This window comes from Barbus barbus, assembly GCF_936440315.1.
Source record: "Barbus barbus genome assembly, chromosome: 20".
In the NCBI taxonomy this organism is placed as follows: domain Eukaryota; kingdom Metazoa; phylum Chordata; class Actinopteri; order Cypriniformes; family Cyprinidae; genus Barbus; species Barbus barbus.
In genome coordinates, this window is record NC_136748.1 from 25,859,069 (window position 1) to 25,880,902 (window position 21,834).

Here is a 21,834-nt window from a genome sequence, read left to right on the forward strand (position 1 = left end):
TCAGGAAATCCATCAGCTCCTCTTTTTTACATCTAGATTCATATGTAGACCAGTTCCTTTAGACAAACAGAAGAGTGTTTCACAGAAGAGTGATTCAGCTGGTGGTCAAACGATGGGTTTCTCAGTGGCTGATATGGAATTTAATCCTTTTATACTGTATACATTACAGTTTAATGGTAGCAAATGAGACGTGCAAAATTGCAGAAATTAAAGGAATCGTTCACCCAAATATTGACACAACAGGTTTTTTTTATGTCAGTTGGAAGTGGTCATGAGACATTAAGACATTGAAGTCATTGCACTTTCAGAGGCTGCATTAATTTGATAAAAAATACAGTTACACAGTATATATAGAAATATAGGTATTTTAAATTGTAGAAATATTTTACAATGTAATTTATTCCTGTGATGGCAAAACTGGATTTTCAGTATCATTTTGCACATGATTCTTCAGAAATCATTATGCTGATTTGGTGCTTGGGAAACTTTTCTTGTTATTATCAATGTTGAAAACAGTTGTGCTATACTTTATAGTTTTGCGATGCATGTTTTCAGCTTACATTTGTTAAGAATTAAAAAAAAAAATTAACTGACCTTACACATTTGAGTGAAAGTGCTGAACTGAATTAAAATAAATAAATATATATATAGACACACACACATACATATATATACATATATATATATATATATATATATATAAAATAAACCTCAAGTGTGCATATGCCGTTTTGGCATTTTGGGGTGCAGTCGTGTCCTCATGGATAGAGAGTCGGCCTTGGACCCGAAGGTCGTGGGTTCAAGTCTCAGGTCTGGCAGGAATTGTCAGTATTGACTCCACCTTCAATACCACGATGTGAGACCCTTGAGCAAGGCACCGAACCCCCAACTGCTCGCGGGGCCCCGCAGCATTGGCTGCCCACTGCTCCGGGTGTGTACTTGGATGGGTTAAATGCAGAGCACAAATTCTGAGTATGGGACACCATACTTGGGTCAATTCTACTTGCATAATGTTTTCCCATTCAGTATTTTTTTCTGATGTGCCAAAACATGCATAAAAATGCATGGAAACCCAGCTAATCTCATCAAAGCTGGCAAAACATCTAAAAGCTGCATTTTTTAATTAAAAGCAAGTGCAAATCAGATCTGAGACCTATTTCAAAGTTCAAGCATTATTATAGCAACTTTACAGTCACATAAAGCAACATAAATACAAATCCTATTGACATTTTTTCTGATGCTTTTGTAGTGTATTTTTGGAGTTCTAGAGCCAGTCCCTATTCATACAGGATATGTATTGTATGGAAAAAAGCAGATTATAAATAGAAAAATATCTTATTTTTTTTGTTCCACAGAAAGGTTTGGAGCAACATAAAGATGTGTAAATGATCACAAAATCTTTATTTAGAGGTGAACTGGCCCTTTAAGGAGATCGACACCTGCTTCAGGCTCATAATTCTTCCACACACGTTCAATCTCTCATGCTTCTGAGAAGTGGGAAGTGTGTAGATCCGTCTGCCACCCAGCCTGTTATTTTATTCTCAGGAGAGGTTTCAGAGTTAGTGAGTGTCTGTGTTTATGATGTTGAATGTGTGTGTGTGTGTGAGAGAGCAAGAGATACGATCCGTGAGCTGTAGCCGCGGGTCAAGTGTTCGCTCTATCTGCCGCAGCAGCAGTGAACACACTGAACTTCATTGATGGTGCTTTTGGAGGAAATGAATCAGAGCAGGAGGGTTAATGAAAAAGCCCATATATTTGGCAAAGCTGAAATCACACATCCAGAGTTATACTTCCAAATGCACACTCTTGTGCTACAGTAATTGGACATCCATTTTACTGGTACAGCCAGAAAATACAAACCTGTCTAAACATGCACTTAATGAGACATGCAAAAATGCTTTTTGATTCATCTTCATTGGCTAAACACACACCAACAGGTGAAAACAAACACACACACAAGCCTTTATCCTCCTCTGGTTTCTTATTGTACGTTTCAGCTCTTTTGTGCTTCATCCTAGTTGATCATCATTAGTCTTTTTCACAGCTTGTGTTGGTTCAGCTCTGTATTGTTTACATCTGCATGCTGTTTTATATGCCACTGTCACCGATAACATAGTATGTGAACTTTTTTCAGGTAAATTAGGTTTAATTCTGTTTTTTGTTTTTCTAGTCTTGACGTTATTTATTACTGCACCCTGTGTAATTTATGAACAGCTACAAGCATGATACATTTTCATTGAAACTAATAACCTTAAAATACCCAAGTTTGGTAGGTGGAACTTTGGGACTATCATATCTTTTGGACATGGTTTCCATTACAATTATACAATATTGTACAATACCATACAAATATGTATTGCCATATTCATGTATTTGCGTGGTATTCAGAATCAGAGAGCTTTATTGCAAAGTATAATAATTCTTCTTGGTGCTAGGAGCTGCCAGTGCAGAAAGTACAGACATAGTGCAGACATACAAATAATTTAAGGTAATAAAATGAAATATTACATTAATATAAAATAAAACATTAATAATAAAGAGGTAATAACAAAATGGTAATAAACTATGAAGAAAAAATCCATTATAAATGTTCAATTATAGTTTTATGTCAAATGTTCCATTAGCTTTTATTTACTTTTTTTGAGTTTTCATTTTAATTTTAGTTTAAATTTTCATATGTGCCTTCGTTTTTTTTAATATATATATTTCTATTTAGCTTCAAATTTATTTCAGTTTTAGCTATTTTACTACTTCAGCTTAAACTGCTTTATTTCAGTTATGAAAATGATTTTTAATAGTTTGATTTAATTAACAATGGCAACACTGATTTCATTATACTTCAAAACCAGTAATACATAATGGCAGTACCTTTTTTTTATGCATATTGTATATGGTAATACCACATTTTCTAGAGACGTAACATTAGTAATGCCACATCTTTTTAGACAATTACCATATTAATACAGTGTTTTGTAGAAATATACCATAGCAGTACCACATTTTTGAACATTTACAAAGATAATACCATGTTTATGAACATGTGATATTATCTTGTTTGCTTTTGTTTTTTTGTTTTTTTAGATATGTACCATTTCAAAAATATTATATACTGTATCACTATGATTTTAGTTAGGTACCATGGTAATACCTTGTTTTTTTGTTTTTTAGATATGTATCACAGTAATAGCCCTTTTTTGGACATTTACCTTGTTTGTTGTTTATATATATATGTACCATGGTGAAATGTGTTTGAATGTATAATAGTACCTTGTTTACTTTTTTTTTTTACACATATATCATGTTAATACCATAATTTTGCTCATGTGCTATACTATAGTAATACTCTGATTTAATAAGATAGTAATATGTTTTTAGAAACATATCATCACAACACTAGTTATAATATTTATTTTGAAAGAGGATGAGAACACATGTTTTGCTTGTTAGCAGAATCATTCATATGTATCGCTGTTGTCGAATGTTGAAAGCGCTGTGTTCTGTGTGTGCAGATCTTGCAGACATGAGCGAGGAGAAGAAAGAAGGCCTGGGGCACCTCTGCACGACGCTGCAGGTTTATCTTGGTGAGGAGAACCACGATCTGTCTCAGCTTCCGCCTGGCCTCGACCCCATCAGCCTCCTCGCCAGAGTAAGTGTCCTTTCATTGTCATCTACGGCAGTCGGCAGGGGTCGCGCTCTCAGATCTCACGCAGCGTTGTGAATGGAGTCAGCGTCACATCAAGCACATACCGCGCCGCTCGGTTATCACCCCGTCCTCACATCACCTGCTGTGAACTCATGCTGATATTTTTTGTCTTTTCTCCTCATAACAAGTTGTTCGTAGAACCTAAATGAAGTTATTTCTTGTTCAAGGTTGAATTTCATTTTAAGTTCCAGAAAATAGTCCAAAAAGATTCAGTTCAGTGGAATCATTAAGTAGAATCACATCCAGAATCGATACATTCCTGACAATTCGCATCCCAAGAGGCCCATCCCATAATTTCCTTCGTGGACGCCTGAGGTGCATGCTAATGTACTAGTTTATTTACAGATGTGTCAGTGAGAAGGCTTGTTTGGATTCCTGTGAGAGAAGATTTTATTTGCTTGTTTACCGCCCGTCACTCTGTGCTGTAATTGTGAACACGTCGAGTGAAAGATGCGTTTCAGAGCGAACACAGTCATCTTCTCTTCAGGATTGCATGTAAACACAGAAAGGGTTGCGCATCTGGCCCGGGACAAACAAATGCCTGTTGCATGTGAACACAAACGCCTGTTTTATATGAGAGACAGCCAGCAGCCATCTTTCTCTTATTAAGCATCAAAGACCCAAATGTGGATTTGATAAGCATTTCTAATCCAACACTAAACACCACAGCAGTGCAAGTCTCGAGTTATGCAAAACATGCACAGATGCTCGAATTAAGAGCGTCCAATGCACTTTTGCATTTGCTGACCTCGATTTTTTTGATTTTGGTGAAATATTGTCAAAAATGATTTAGAAATACTATTTGGGGCCAATGTATTGCTTTGCACTCGACTCAATGCCTCTAATAGAATCTCTCAAGGAGATTTTGTGGTAAATCTATGGAATTTAATGCGCGGGTTATCAGTCTGTCTCTCATGCAAGTCATTTATTGAATAGAGACTGGAGATTGAAAAGCATGTCAGAAGTGAGGTGATGGATTGAGTTGTGATATTTTCTGTCAGACGTATGAGGTAAAGAAACATCAGCATGGATGCGATGGAGAGGACGTGCACCAGGACTCGCATATGAATCGTGTTGCCATAATGTGAATCTGTCTCTTATTCAGTAATCATCATTCTCAGCATCTCTGCTCTAGATTATGTCATGTAGACCTGCGGGCAGCAGCAGGCTGATACGGATCTGACCCAGATACATGACCTGAACCGACTGCTCCACATAACACACCTCAAGGAAACACCACAGTCATTAGCTAAAGATGTCTTTGAATGTCTGCTAAACTGTACTGTTTGATTAGAACTGTTTTATATGTTAGTCTTCTATAAAAAAAATAAAAATGTATTATTTAATTAAAAGTTTTACATTTCTAAATAGTAGTAGTAATAATAATAGTAATAATTCTATTATTTAAAGTCAGTTTTAAATAATGACAGATGCTCTATAATTATTTTATTTTTTTATTTTATTTTATTTAAGGTTGTGTTATGCTTGGTTTGGTAGCCCTTAGTATGGGTAGATGGCTTCAGTGTATTTTTAATATCACTCAGATACTATTTTAGTTTTTATTTATAGTTTAATTTCTTTTATTTTAATTTTTGTTAAAGTTTTAGTATTTTTATGTTTTATATGTATGTATGTGTGTGTGTGTGTATGTATATACTATATATACATACATACAGTATATATAAATTTTACACACACACACACATATACATATACATAAATGTATATACGTATATAGATTATGTATGTATGTATCGTTAATTATTGAACAATTTACACACATTACCTAGTTTTACGATGGATCATTTTTTATCTTGAGGAGGAAGCTGGGCTTTTGTCTTAACTTTTTCTCTCTCATACATTCTTTCATTGTTCTACGCTTCATTAATGTGATGCAGTTAACTCCTGGATGAATATTTGATTTTAGGTGTGGGTGGAAAACAAATGTGCAAACACTGGAAGAAGTGTGCTGGTTTTGACCCTGACTGCTGATAAATCTCCCTGTTCTGCATTGCCTCAGCTCGCGAGAGTCGGCTCTTGGCCCGGCGCTTCGTCTTTAGCATTACAAACATGTTCAGCTGCGTTAAACCAACACCCTGCCCATCGCCGAATCAATTAACCAGCGTGAAAACAAGCAGCCGTGGTCCAAAAATGATTTCCATTTCAAATCAGACCGATATTCTGTGCCATTTGCTGAAATTAATTGCTGAAACTAATTCTCTTATAATATTCAAAATTTATCCCTTGCATGCAGTGAAAGTTCCAAAGGGAATTTGGGATGTTTGTTGGCAGTGTAATTTATTTATTTATTCATATTAAGCAGGAATTACCCAAGAACTGGAGTAGGTAGGAGGCAAAATCTCCAATTACAGTAATCAAACTGAGTGAGGGACGTGTCGGAACATGTGAATTTAGATTAAAATCCAGATCCGCAGGGACGTTCATTCATGCCATTCACATTCAGAACTGAAGCGATGGTGAATCTGCCGCTTTAATTAAAGTTGCAGAGAATGCTAGTGTTATTGTCCAGGGCTTTAGTGAATACAGTATTCGCTTTGTTCATTTTTGCATATGTGTGTTATGAAGTCTTTTGTAGTCAGACTGAACAGTTGATGGGTTTTAAATATTCCTTAAGAATGAGATTTGTGCTTTATAATGAGAACTAACTACCATCCTATTTATCGCCGTTTTGTTGTCTTGTTATTGATGCTTGCTCAATAGGGTTAGGGATTTGAACAAAACCAGAAGTATTAAACTTGCCTGTAGTTTTTATTTAAGTTATATTTCATATTATGTTTTTTTTTTTAAAAAGGTGTGTGCTATTACAGAAAAAATTCTTCTTCTTCTTCTTCTTCTTCTTCTTATTATTAATTATTATTATTTTTTATATCAGACATCTAAAAAAACAGCATAATTTAAAATGGGTTGCTCTGTAGTAATAATAATAATAATAATAACCTTTTTTGAAATTTTCATCATAATTATAATTAAAATATAATTAAAAATTATTCTTATTGCAAATTTATCTTGAAACCAAGATATTATAGCGAATTGAGAGTGGGCTCTTATGACATCCAAAACACCCTAGCAACTGCATAGAAACACAAGAAACTCAGGACACCTTAGCAACCATATAGCAACAACCTGGCAACCACTCAGCTCACACTGTGGCGATGACATTTTAATGGGCAAGCACCACTCATTTTCTACATAGAATGTAAAAATCTAGTTTGTTTTTACAGCAGATGTGATATCATCTGCTACTCCGCTTTGCCTTGTTTGCCCTTCATTCACAGCTGTTGTATTAAGCATCATTAATATTTCATATGTCCTCTATTTTGTTTTATTGTCTGTATTTTATAATGGCCTGATGTGCCCAGGCGAGTTACCTGAGGTACCAAATCAGAGGAAAGCAGAGGTCCATCTGTGCATGACAGACCCCAAAAGAGGCAGCATTTATCAGTGCTGTATTAATACATAATGGAGGAGCTCTTCATGACATCACCAGCAGACAAACAGGTCCATGATCTGAAAGAGCACCATCCACTTTAAATATTATTTGTTAGTAACCAAGACTAGCCGACTAGAAACAACTATAAAGCCTGTGTACATAAAACATCTTAAATTCTATAAAGCCTGTAAACATCATAAAGGCATTCTCTCTGCATTATATTGGCTTCTTGATTGTGATATTTGAAACATGCTTTTTCTGTAAAGCTGTTATCCTTAATTTTTGTGAAGCACTTTGAGCAACAAAGTTGCATTTAAATGTGCTGTATGTTTTGGAAAAAAGCAGTATCTAAATGAAAATGAATTGAAGGGGGTTGAATAATTTAGTAGTGTCTTAGAATTAGAGTATACATAAAGCTATTCTTTTTGCATTATTTATTTGTAAAAGTGCTGTATAATTAGGTTTTGGAACCAAGAGTTGCTTATTATATCAAATGATGCTACTGTGCAGAATAACTGACAAACAAATGACCTCCGAATGAATGGCTTGAGACAGTTCGTTTTAGTGAATCAAACACCTAACAAATGACTCTTATGAACCGGTTCTTTTTAGTGAATCAAAAGCATACAGTGTGGCCAGAGTTGCCCAACGTCCGTATGGATGACTCCCAACCATTTCTTTCAACTGATTCAAAAACATAGTTCAAGATCATTTGATTTCAAAACAAATGATTTGAAAGTTTTTACTAAAAGAATTGGATCAGTGACTGGATGTAGTTAAAAAAAAACACATTCTGCATTTTATCTGTGGTAATTTATAAAAATAATTGTGCATTATTTTGTAGGCCTATTGCTGCTTTATATATTGAAAAATAAAATAAAGTATTAACCGTTTACATTGTGTATTATTTTTCCTCTTTTCTTTTTCTTTTCTCATATTTAAAAATGAGTATTTAACACAGGACTTTGCTCATACTGGCTTAGATGAGATTTGACCATTAAACTGGAATGAATCATGCTTTATTCAACATCCTTCCGAGCAGCTCCAGTCCTCATGTCAGCAGATTTGTAGAAAAATCTTCACCTTTTCCCCCCAGTTTTACCCCGAGAGTCATATGTTAAGAGCAAAGGAAAGATGATTTGTTAGATAACCTCTCTCCTCTATCAGCGCTGTGCAGACGCTGTCATTGAACATATGTTGCAGTTCTGACATTAAAGGAGCATTGGTCAGAGGTCACACTGACAGGGCTCTGGGTGGTCCGGTCCTGGCACTTAATAAGAGAACCCCATCGTTACTCCGTTCCTGTCATCTTCCAGTGCTTTTTCATAGCACCCACCAAAAACTCCAGTGACCTCAGGGTAATGTCTGGATGTATGCTTGTTTTCTGTCAGTCTGACTGTCATTTCACTTCAGGCTCTTTAGCTTTAAGCTCCATTGTTGGACATATGACTGAAGTCATGATGAAAATCCATCTGTCTCTCATTTAGTGTGCATCTGATCATTTTATTTCCTGTTAGATTAGTCTTGCAGAACATAAAGACAAAAACCTGGAAACCTTTATCATAACATGGCAGATGGTTTATATACAACTCTGTGTCTGCAGACTGAGACTAAGCCATGAGTATCCCGAAAGCAGCAAATCAGCATATTAAAATGATTTCTGAAGGACTATGTGGTTTTTGAAGCCTTGATGAACATAAAGACACTTGAAGAAGATTTCAAGAACCTTTTTCAAGAATCCTCAAAGAATCAGACAGTCAACTCAAACCTCAAAAAAAAAAAAAAAAAAAAACACCTATAAAGAACAACAATGTCAAGAAGAACCTGCAACCACTTACGATTCACATTGAAATGAACACTAATACTGTGAATCTCACAGACTGCACCAACAGGGGGCAGCGTGCTCTTAAATTTCTATAACTTATATATACAGTTTGCACATAAACAATGGAATATACCATTTGTTTTGTATGTTGGAACTCTTGGCCTTGAATGAAGGAACATAACTGCATTTGTGTCCTCTGGCTATTGCTGGCACTGAGGCTCCTGCTTCACTGGACACAGTGAATACAGTAGTAAAGCCTCATTCTTTTGCATGTAGAGTACATGTTGGCATCTGCATATGTTTAGTCTTCATGTGCATATTCTTTGCAAGTGTTTGTTCATGAATTGTCCATTGGAGTGTAATTGTATGTGATAATTGAGATTGTGTGTGTTTGTGGGAGCCACAAGGATAGGAAAACCTAAAAATTAGCATCATTGGGACCAGACAACAGTCCCCATGAGGAAAACGACTTAACAGACATACTAAATGAAGTCTTAATGAAATGTATAAATGCTAAAACGATTGCGTTAAAGGAGTAGTTCATCCAAAAATTAAAATTTACTTACTCTCAGGCCATCCAAGAAGCAGATGAGTTTGTTTCTTCATCAGAACAGATTTGGAGAAATTTAGCATTACATCACTTGCTCACCAATGGATCCTCTGCAGTGAATGGGTGCCGTCAGAATGAGAGTCCAAACAGCTGATAAAACATCACAATAATCCACAACTGAAAAGAAAAGAGTCTATAATCTGTATCCGCTTCCTCCATATTTGTTCATATTTCTCCCCAGATTCAGGCACTTGGAGAAAGCAATATTATGGATAGAGAGGACTCATATTTTAGATAAAAGCAACAGTTTGAAGTTTAAAAACGTCTTAATAATGATTTTGTTTCTTACAAACACTTAACTTTTCACTTCACAAGACATTAATTGATGTAGTGGTGATTACTTGTGAATTATTGCAATGTTTTTATCAGCTGTTTGGACTCTTTTCTGACGGCACCCATTCACTGCAGAGGATCTGTTTTTGAGCATGTGATGTAATGCAAAATTTCTCCAAATCCGTTCTGATAAAGAAACAAACTCATTTACATCTTGGAAGGCCTGAGGGTGAGTACATTTTGAGCAAATTTTCATTTTGGGGTCATTTATTCCTTTAAGGTTAACAGTAGGTTTAGGGGCTCGAAAATAGCATTATCTCAGAATAAAACAATAGAAGTCAATGGAAGGTCCAAACATGCGTGAAAAACAAACATGTGCATGTGTGTGATGGGCTTCAGTCTAGAGGAGGATGTGGGTTATTGGAAGGAGAGCCAGTAAAATGGCCCATTGCTATTCTGAGCACTGTCCGTGTGTACATCAGTGCCTTTCAAGGAGGCTGACACGCACCTGGTAGGTAATATGGGATTTTCAAAATCTCTCCAACTGTTCCTGATATTTAATCTCAGATTATGGTTAAAGTAATTTATTGCAAATATTTACCATCAACAAATTGTGGCTAAGTGCATCAATTTTAATTGCCATGCACATTGGTGCAATTTGGTTTACATCAACAACACCATATCACATTAACGAAAGGGCGAAGATCGAAAATCATATCCACAAGTATCTTTCTTTTATGTACTCTAAATCAGTCTGAGTTACCTTTACATCATCCTTTTCCAGCTGCTGTATCCCACTGATATGTAGCAATAAGCAGCAGTTATTGAGCTATGACAGAGTTTAATTGTGTCCTCCTGCAGCAGACACACTCTACAGTCTCTACAGCTGCATCACCTCTCTGAAACGCCCACTCAATTCCTCATCCTGACCGGACCGTAACCCTGCAATACACACCACACAGAGGCATTGTGCTGCATCTCCAACAATCACCTCCTTCCCACTGCGGGGAAAGATAGAAATGGAGAGAGACAAACATTCATTCACGTGCAAGACAGGCTTCTGAGACTCTAGGGATTGGTGCACAAGCCTTAAACGCAACATGAAATCAGAATTTACTTTTATTGTGCATGAATTTTTGTTGCTATGTCTAGCTTACCTTGCCTTTTAAATGTCATATAGCTGATTTATTGGGGACAATATTTTGAGTTTATTCAATTTGCCAGATTAACTTCAAGTAGTAGTTGGACTTGCATTTAACTCGTACATTTTTTTTTATTTTGTAGTGCATTTTGAATGACTGTTACAGAAAATAAAAAAAACATTAATACAGCATACATCTTATTTACTACTATGCTTATTATTATTATTAAACTGTATTTAATGTATCTTCCACCCTGCTGTCTAAATATCGGTATTGGCTATATTGAAAACACATGGCGATTTGTCATATTATGGCAGTGAAATGGTTGATAAATGTTTCTATTTCATGCCCTTTTCTTCCTTTTTAGGTTCTTTTCGACTTATGTGTTCACTGAATAACAAAGTCAGTGGATGTTCAGACCCAGATTTAAATTAGCCGCCAAGATTTGAGTCACAATGTAGAAGTATTCGTATATATTTACAATAAACATTATTTAATGCAGGTAATTAATGCAATAAACAATTGTTTGCCGATTTTATTGTTCTATGTCAAAGTTCTGCATTTGAAGGTATTAATAAAATAAATTAATAAATGCATTTTGAATGGTCATAAAATAATAACAATGAACAATATATTTACTTGTGCTGTCAAATGATTAATCGCGATTAATCACATCCAAAATAAAAGTTTTTGTTTACATAATATATGTGTGCGTACTGTATATTTATTACATATATATATAAATATATACATGCATGTGTGTCTATTTAAGAAAAATATGTTATGTTTGTATATTAAATATATATAAATGATATGAATATAAATATATGCATGTAAACATTTTCTAAATATTTACTGTATGTGTGTGTATTTATATATGCATAATAAATATACACAGTACACACATGTATTATGTAAACAAAAACGTTTTATTTTGGATGAGATTAATTGCGATTAATCATTTGACAGCACTAATATTTACACAAATGTTCAAAAGTGTGGGGTTATGCTTCAATGTAACACAATCATTTCTTATCAATACTGAAAACGGTTGTGCTGCTTAATATTTTTGATTACTATTATTTTTTAGGATTCTTTGCTAAACAGTAAGTTCAAATAAACATCATTTATTTGAAATAGTAATCTTTTGTAGCATTATAAATGTACTAAAGCATCCTTACTCAATAAAAGTATTAATTTCTTTAAAACAAATACCTTACTGAACCCAAACTTGTAAATGATACTGTATAAATTAATATTGATGATTTTAAAAAATGGTTGTTCATTATTAGTTCATAGCACCTAATGCATTAACTCATGTTTCAGAACTGAACCTTATTGTAAAGTGTTACCGATGTTTGACTATCATAGATGGATGATGTTTAGTTCTGTTCTGTTCACCTCTCTCTGCTGTTGGACAGCGGTTTTGTCCCCGAGAGCACAGGGAGAGTATTGATGAATGTGTGCCGTGTGCTGCTCAAAGCAAAGCAAACACTAATGGATGAGCTGTCTGCTCTGCTGTACTAGAATGTCACTCTAAGGTGACTGGTGGTTCCTGCGTGGTCTTCAGGGCATGCTCTCTCAATCTGTTCAACATCTGGACACCACTGTGAGTTTTGGAAGTAGTGATTTGCATTGGTTTGTAGTCCACCAATTTATCATTTATTAACAAAATTTCACTTTTTTGTGTCACAGGCGATAGAAAGTCATATGGGTTTAACGTAACGACATGAGGGTGAGTAAACGATGACAGATTTTTAGTTTTTGGGTGAACTGTCCCTTTAAGAAAAATCTTATTTCAAATATAAAGGCAAGCCGATGTATTAATTTTGTGTTCTCTCTAAGGACCCCCAGTAACATTTCATTTAATCTTCACTTTAAGTGTTGATCATCTCTTGTATCCGCTTGAGATTGCCAGACACTTTACACGATCTCAATTAAAGTCCAGAGTCCGGACCGGATCGATCATATGCACACATAAGCTTATTGTCATTTTCTTATCATTTTCCTGCCTGCCGTCTTGCTCCAAATGAAGTAGAGTGACACTCAATGACACTCTCAGATTACAGTCTCTCTTCCCATCATCCTAAACAGTTTCTCGCACACTTCTCATCTGCTCGGACCCCCACAATGTTTCCGTCGCTGCGTAGCTGTTTCACAGCACGTTTGCTTCTCTCTCACCCTCGACTCTACCCGTAATAAGAGAATTAGTGATTTATGGTCGCCTTGCTTTGTTTGCTCGATTTTGACGCTTCGGGCTGAGGGAGTTGAGCTTTTTGGCAGCATTCTGAGTTTGTAATTAATTATCTTTTGATGTTTTTCCATTGTAACGAGCCATTACTGTAATGTGCTGAAGTGAGAGAGGAGTGTGTATTTAATGACTGTGTAGCTGTTGCTTTATAAAGCATTCGCTCTTAATTTAGAGCATCTGAAGCTAGAGTACATGGGTATTCAGTGTGTAAATGGGTTTGTTCAGAGCTGGTCTGAGCGAGACTAATAGTGGTCAGTTATTGTTGCATTCTCGTTCTGCTTTGTGTTTTAGACTGTCTAGCTATACTATCTATACATCTATATAGTGTTTATTTATGTGAGTGTGTATGAAGTTTTTATCCTCGGATTGTCTTTTCCCATGTCTCGTGTGTGTGTGTTTGCTTGCGTCAGTGATCTGTTTGCATTGCCCTGTGTTTGGCAGGCCCATAGCGCAGTGACAGATGCCAGCTGTGTGTCTGAGGAGGAGCTGAACACTGGCCTGCTGTTACTGTCAGATCCAGCCCCGCTCACAACCTTAACCCCACTGAGAGAACCACACACAATTAGGAATTTGATGCATATGAGTTAATGTAACTTTGGTGGGCAGCACTATTGTTAATCATATGTTTGCCTCTTTGCAAAGGCTTCAGACAGACTCTTTATTATCTGTCTGTCTATCTATCTGTCTGTCTGTCTATCTATCTATCTATCTATCTGTCTGTCTGTCTGTCTGTCTGTCTGTCTGTCTGTCTGTCTGTCTGTCTGTCTGTCTGTCTGTCTGTCTGTCTGTCTGTCTGTCTGTCTGTCGATCTATCGATCGATCTACCTATATATCATTCTATCAGTTGTTCTTCCTGTCGTTTTCTCTATCTATAATTTTTTTAAAGAAATGTATACATTTATTCAGCAAGGATGTATTAAATATAAGTATAAATTCCATTCATTTGGAAATATAAATATATACAGTGCCCTCCACTAATATTGGCACCCTTGGTAAGTTTGAGCAAAGGAGGCTGTGTAAATAAATCTGCATTGTTTATTCTCTTTATCTTTCATTAAAAAAAAAATCACAAACTTCCAACATATCATTGAAGTAAAACAATTGAAAGTGGGGGGGGGGGGGATCTTATTGTGAAATAAATGCTTTTTCTAGTTCATGTTGGCCACAATTATTGGCACCCAATAATTGCAATGTCCTTTTCCCAGGGTAACAGCTCTGAGTTTTCTCCTATAATGCCTGAAGAGTTTGGAGAACTCCTGATAAGAGATCAGAGACCATTTACTTCATCCAGAATCTCTCCAGATCCTTCAGATTCACAGCTCCATGTTAGTAGTACTCCTCTTCAGTTCACCCCACTCATTTTCTACAGGGTTCAGGTCAGGGACAGCCATGGTAAAAGATTAATTTTGTGTTCAGTGACCCGTTTATTTTGATGTTTGTTTTGGATTGTTTTTCTGGTGGAAGATCCAAACACGGCCCATTATAAGATTTCAAACAGAGGCAGTCAGGTTTTGATGTTTTATCTGTTGGTATGTGATAGAATCCATGATGGCATGCATTTGAACAAGATGTTCAGGACCTCTGGCAGACAAACAGGCCCACAACATTAAATATCTAGCAGTATATTTAACCATTTGAAGTTCTAGTCGTGTCTGATAACTGAATATACTGGAGTTTGTTTTTGGATGAGTGAGGAGAATTTTCCTTGAAACCCTCCCAAACAACATGTGGTGATGTAGATGCTGTTTTTATATATATATATATATATATATATATATATAGACTCAACTAATCTCTACAATTCTCCAACTGTGATCCTTGGAGAGTCTTTGGTCACTCCTCACCATGCATTAGGACGATATAGACACAAGTCCTCTTCCAGGCAGATTTTTAACATCTTCAGTTGATTGGAACCTCTTAATTATTACCCTGATGGTGGAAATGGGGATTTTCAATGCTTTAACTATTTTCTTACAGCCACTTTCTATTTTGTGATGCTCAACAATCTTGTTCTGCACATCAGAACTATATTCTTAGGTTTTACTCCTTGTGATGGATGATTAAGGGAATTTGGCCTTTGTGTTCCTCACATTTATAATCCTGTGGAACAGGAAGTCATGGCTGGACAATTTCATGCTCCTAGTCACCCCGGTGTGCTAAAAAATGTAAATATGAATGGGAATATACTTCAGAGATATTTTACTCATAAGAATTTCTAGGGGTACCAATAATTGTGGCCAACATTCATTGGAGAAAAACATTTATTTCATTGTGAGATTTTCTCCCCACTTTCAATTGTTTAACTTCAATGGTAGGTTAGAATTTTGTGAATTTTTTGAGTGAAAGATCAAAAGGATAAACAATGCAGATTTATTTTCACAGCCGTCTTTGCTTATATTTATCAAGGGTGCCAATATTAATGGAGGGCACTGTCTATAATTTTTTTTTTTTTTTTATCGCATCACACAATATGTTTGGATGCTGTACTGTAGCTCTTATATCACATACTGTACAATAATTCAGTTATTTTTGACTGCCAGACAGGTTTGTGCATATTTTTAATTATATGTAGCTTGATTATAATTTGTGCATTCAGTTTTTATGACAGTTGCTCATACAACAGCAGCATGTAATTGCTCTATCAAACTAATTTTAACCATAAGTCATGTAATTTTCTTTGTTAAAGACTGTTTTTGTTCTGTAAGATGGCAATTTCCTCGTTCTGTTCTTTTCTGTGCATGTTCTGAATTAATTTCTCAATTTACCAATCCAGTAACAGCTTTAACCCTCTCTGCCCCGACCTTGTCTGAATGGGTTAAAAAATTGCAACCCTCCAAAGAGAGAAAGAGAGTAATATATAAATAAATTAAATATTAGATTAAAAATATGAATGAATGAATGAATAAATAAATCAAATGTATATATTTACATTTTGAGGAATATCAGTGTAGATTTATGTAGCAAGCATTATAATAGGCCTAATTATAGTTGTTTTAAAAATGATCTATATTATTAAGGGAACTTTTTGTTATGCATGTAAAAATCTTGTGTCATGAAGTTCAGTGTGAGGTTTGTGGTGAACATCCCGGGAACAAGAAATGAGGTGATTCTCAGTGATGCAACTCTGCTCAGTGGTTACAGGTGTCTGAAGGGAATCACATCAGCAGGAATGAAATAAACAGAGCTTAATGAGGATGCTAATGATGTGATAGATCAGAGATCTCACACAGGTTTAGAATGAGTGTGTGTGTATATCTCCTATAAGAGCAGTATTTATTGAACTGTATGGTGCAGTTGCACTCTGGAGAAGCAGTGCTGCTTTATAATCATGATTGTGCAGGCATGGAGCTAAAATCTCAGAGGGGATTTTAGGGTTGAATTTATGACCTGTATGAAATGCACTAACTGGGATTTTCCTTAATATGGACACAAATTGCTCTGATATTTTAAAAAAGGTTCCCTACAATTCTTTGTATGTGTGTGTTTTAGGCTTTGTTTTTTGTTTTGTTCGATTTTTGTTTTTGTTTGTGTTTTGTTACGCTTTGTTTTTTGTTTTGTTAGGTTTTTTTATAAATTGTGTGTTTTGTTTGGCTTTTGTTTTTGTTTTGTTTTATTTGGCTTTGTTTTTGTTTTGTTAGGTTTTGTTTGTTTTGTTTTTTGTTCTTTTGTAACATGGTTTATTACATGGTTTTGTATAAGTACCATGGTATCTATATATTACAGTGCTATCGTATTCCATGTGGTTCCATAATGGTTTGACGGCACTGCCACAGTTCTTTTTTGTCGTAGTTCCTGAATTCTGTCACTGCATAGTAGAAACAAAACGTACAGCACTTGTACAAATTACCAGACCTTTACCATGCAGTGTTCTGCATATATTGTTTGTAATGTAATGTATTAATATTATTTATGAGTTCTGACATGCATTACCTACAAACAGCCACAGCCAGACTGTTACCATAGAAACCAGCTCTTTATATGGCATTGTCTCTCTCTCTCATTTTCAGCACCTGTTAAAGGTCTTGTGTTTCGCCCATTGTTGTTCATAGTTTAGAGCAAATTTATTTGTTTGTCTTTCTTTGTTTTATTACATACATTTGTACACAATTTAACTTTGGCATGACTTATGTACTGAATAGATTTACATGATACCACATATCCATAGATTCCATTTAATGAGAGTTATTTTGTTCTTGTAACTAGTTTCTGTATGCATTTATAAAATGAAATGTGCCTTTTGATGCGTGGCAGATTAATATGCAGAGACGACTATAAGTAAGCAATTGACTCTTCTAAAAAATAAAAACATTACTCTTTTTCTGTGTAACTTAAAATTAGGAGGTACAACAAAAATCAATTTTTGATTAGATTGAGGAAAAACCCATCAGGCCAGCGGTGCTGAGCATTAATTTCCCATCTAACGCTGCCATTGGTTACATGTTAATTAGCTTAACGACAGACTTGGCTTAATAACTTTAATGCTATTGTTCAGGCTGTGTTGCATCAGTTTTTAAGGACGATATAAGACCCTATTTGTTTAATTAACTGAGCATTTGTGTAGTTCATGTCTGCTGAAATGAAGGGGCAATTTACTCTCTCTCTCTCTTTCCCTCTTTCCCTGCAGTTTGTACAATTTTCCAAGACTGCATCTTTCATGGAAATTAGTTTTAGCTGTGATAATCAACCTTTCCTTCTCTGCATTTAATTGTAATTACTGTGCAGTGGTAGTGTATTCATGATCAGTAGGAAAATACCACATCTATTCATTAAAAATAGCAGCATTTATGCAAAGCGCCTCCATACTAAACACTGTTCAATTTTACTGATGAATTCATTCCGTTTGCTGACTTCTGTATATTGTATATGTATGAGAATATACAAAATATATATGTAAATGGTTCACCAAAGCTCGTTGCATAAATAAAATGTCTTGTTCTCTTTGGACCGTCTCATTATTCAAACAGCCATCCATCGAGAGCAACATCTCAGAGGTGTTTCATATTTCATATACTGTTTCATATACTGTTCAGACAAAAATCCTTCCAGTTTCATTTTTCCAGTGCATTAAAACCCATGTTAGTTGCTAGAGTTAAGAAAAGAGTCCTATTTATGTTCTAGGATATATTTCTTGAACAATTTCCAGTATGAGACTTAAGAACAAAACCTCCTGTCAGATCACCGCCAGGATACTTGAACGGAAAACTGAATAATGCTAACCTCCCACAACTCCCACAATCAGCTTTTGGCTAAATTTTACTCAAAGATCCATCATGTAACACACAAAGTGTGGATTTTCATGTCTCTAGCTGTGGACCACCACAAAACCTGCACTGGTTAAACTCTCAAACTGTTGTAAATAATGAAATAGTTTCATAATGATTTATCTGAGAAACCCAGTAACAAATTTTAAAAACAGAAACGTTTCCAGATTTTCACTTTCATTTGCAGATCTTATCTATCTGTTTCTTGTATAAAGCTATTCAGTCATGACATCAATTTATAGGACAATTCGGCTGACTAGAGTTCCCTCAGCAATGTCTTTTTTAAGCGCATAATGTAATTTATGTTTTAGAACAACACATGAAAGTCACTTCACCTTATTTTAATGCCAAAATCCAAAGCCACTATTCTAAAAACCCATTAGAAATTCCAGAGGGAGCACATGGCTCAAAAATGCAAATTCTCTTCCAGATTTTGGGACTACAAACTGAACAGCTTTGTTGTATCACATATATGGCATTTTCTGTTAGTTTCTGCCATCTGTTTTTCCCGGCTGGTCTTGATAAAGGGCAGGTATGGCTTTCGGTCTCGTTTCTCCTCTCACATGTACAGCAGCCACAGCAGAAAATCAATAACCTTTCATTCCAATCAATGTTTCATGAAGATTTTCTTTCATTGCTTGTACTAATTGTATGTATGCGAGTGATAGCGAGTGAGATGCTGCTTTGAGTTTTCTCAAAGGGCTTCTTCTTCTTGCACAATTTATAGCAGGTCTCCTCTTAATGGACTTGGAAGGAAAGCAGGAGACAGAATGATCTTTTTGAGACCAAAACCCTAATTATTAAAGTCTGAACCTCTCTCTTTTTATTTTATTTTATTAGTTTATTTTCATTCAATTTGATGCCACTAGTGGTGCATGCATTTTTATATTTAGGCAAAAAATTTAATAAAAAACTAACAGGATTTCTATAGTGTGTTTTACTATAGTGTTCTTTTCACTGAGGTTGTTTAACCCTTTTTATATCATGCATAAATAACTAACAAGGTATGGTTATCAAGGGCTTTTCTAAAGGCAAACTGAGTGCCTTTGCAGACTTTGAGCTTTCCAAGTGGATGTGGTTCGCAGGTGCTAGGGAAACCAAACCGGTCGTGGTACCATCCAGAACAAACAACAGTCTTATACACTGCAGGAAAGTGCCAGAATCACTTCATCAGGCATCTGCTTAGGACTTCTCCGAAAGCAAATGATGTTTTACAAGACAAGTTGTGTTTGTCTTGTGTACTAAGGGACAGTTCTTCCAAAAATGAAAGTGCTGTTATCATTTACTTACTCATGTTATTCCAATTCTTATATGAGGTTCTGTCTTTTGCAGGACACAAAAGGAAATGTTTTGAAAAATTTTCACTTGTGACCAATGGCCATCAAGCTTGAAAAGGGACATAAAAGCAATTTGAAAGTACCATACAAGTTATACAATTTGGATGAAGAGAAGTGAACAGAATGAAGTCATTATTCACAAATAATCATCCCCGCTCTCCAGTTTCATTCACATTTTAGCAACTTGGCACGTCACAAGATGTGAGAAACGATGTCTTGATGTGCTAAATTTGATTGCATATGTGCAAATGAAATCTAAGCACCTGAGAGGGACGATTAGCAGTAAATGACAACTCATTGACACATTTTTGCACATATTGTTATACAGTTATATCAATGCATTGTAAAACCTGCCGATAAAGCATCATAGAAGCATCTTCTAATTAAGATTTTACACTGGCATTGATCCATAAGTGACACATTAGAGACACATTGTTAATTGTGATAGGACAGATGGAGTAATCGGTACATTTAGCAGAATAGCGTTCTCATCAGAAGTCCTCCCGAAAGACAGCTCCGTACTTGAATGCTAAGATCTGAACCAGACAGCAATAAATCATTAGCCACAAATGTCCAAAAAAGCTCCTGACAGCATCTGTTTGCAGAGCTACAGTTGAAATAGAACTGGGCCAGGAGCTCTGGGGAGCTTCCTGTCTCAATCGCACACACAAGCTTCTGTTTTTCTGATGCGGTTCTCGTTCTCATCACATCTCGTCCTCTTCCAGGGGCAATAACAGGCTAATTCTGGAGTTTCTTCATCTTGAGATAATTCCGAGGCTGTTATTATTCCCACCTTTTTCCATCCTGTTGTTCCGGCACTCCTGCTGAAGGCTCTTGAGATGCTTTGAGGGTGTCTAGCAAAGCTCGCTGTGCCGGAGTTGCCTTTGGGCCACCACCTACATCTCGAACCAGTAAAAATCCAGGAGACGAACATCTTGATATATCTACCAGATGCAAATTGTAATAGTACACTCCTCGCTTTATGAGTTCACTTTTCATTGAAGTCTGCGTGGGTTATTTCAGGTGAAGTTAAGTGCCTGTTTATGATAAAACAAAAGTTATTTCTTTGGGTAATAGCACTCCATTTTGAAAAGCCTCACTAGAAAACCTTGGCGTAAGTATCTATAGGCAGCTACCTTTTAAGACAGCATCTTTAAGTCTAAATTGAAATCCAAATGGACTGTTCTTATTTGTTTATGGAATTTGGTATATTCATTATAAATTATTTATTTGTTCACATCACACCAATAAGTAAACAACAGTTATCCATTGATCCAATCAATTCCCGACGGACTAAAATTGGGTCCTTTAGAAGCTGTTTCACTCAGAGATCACTGTAAGGTAGAAAAGTCTGTCGGAAATTCCCCTTCATGCCAACATTAATTGAAATTTAAACTAAACGAAAACTCCACTACAGAGACATAGTGACTTTTTGGCAAAATTACACAGGCAAAAAATGTCCTAGTCTAATAATTTCTGTTGTCAATAGTGTAGTGATGTTTGAAGCATGGCTCACACACATTACTTTCAAACCAGTTTTCTGTTGGTCAACACAGTGAATCCATGTGACCAAACTGAACGCACTGGATACATGGATTCATATTGAAATGACTGGATTTCGCTTGTGGAAATTCATCGAACAACAGGAAATGTGACCGCACACATCTTAATGATCACAACTTTATACAGAAATATTGGTTGCACCCTCCTGAAAAGATCCTGCTTAAAGCAATCTAAACCATTTTGCTGTTTACCATTAAGTTGGCACTAGCTGTTTAAGATGCTCTTTCAGTCTGCCTAAGTTGATGTCTGTCAGTAATTACTCACCCTCATGTGGTTCCAAACCTGTAAGACCTTCGTTCATCTTCGTAACTCAAATTAAGATATTTATGATGAAATCTGAGAGCTTTCTGACCCTGCATAGACAGCAGCACAACTACCACATTCATGTCCCAGAAAGGTAGTAAGGACATTGTTAAAA

General features: G+C 35.8%; 1 protein-coding gene across 1 annotated transcript in view; it reads left to right on the forward strand.

Annotated features, from left to right (window-relative positions):
* Nucleotides 1-21,834, forward strand: part of LOC306885965 (histone-lysine N-methyltransferase SMYD3-like) — a 164,958-nt gene that overhangs the window by 32,144 nt on the left and 110,980 nt on the right. The window contains exon 5 of the mRNA XM_079442802.1: nucleotides 3,510-3,646. Within this exon, the coding sequence (XP_079298928.1) occupies nucleotides 3,510-3,646 (137 nt within the window). The remainder of the gene's footprint in view (nucleotides 1-3,509; nucleotides 3,647-21,834) is intronic.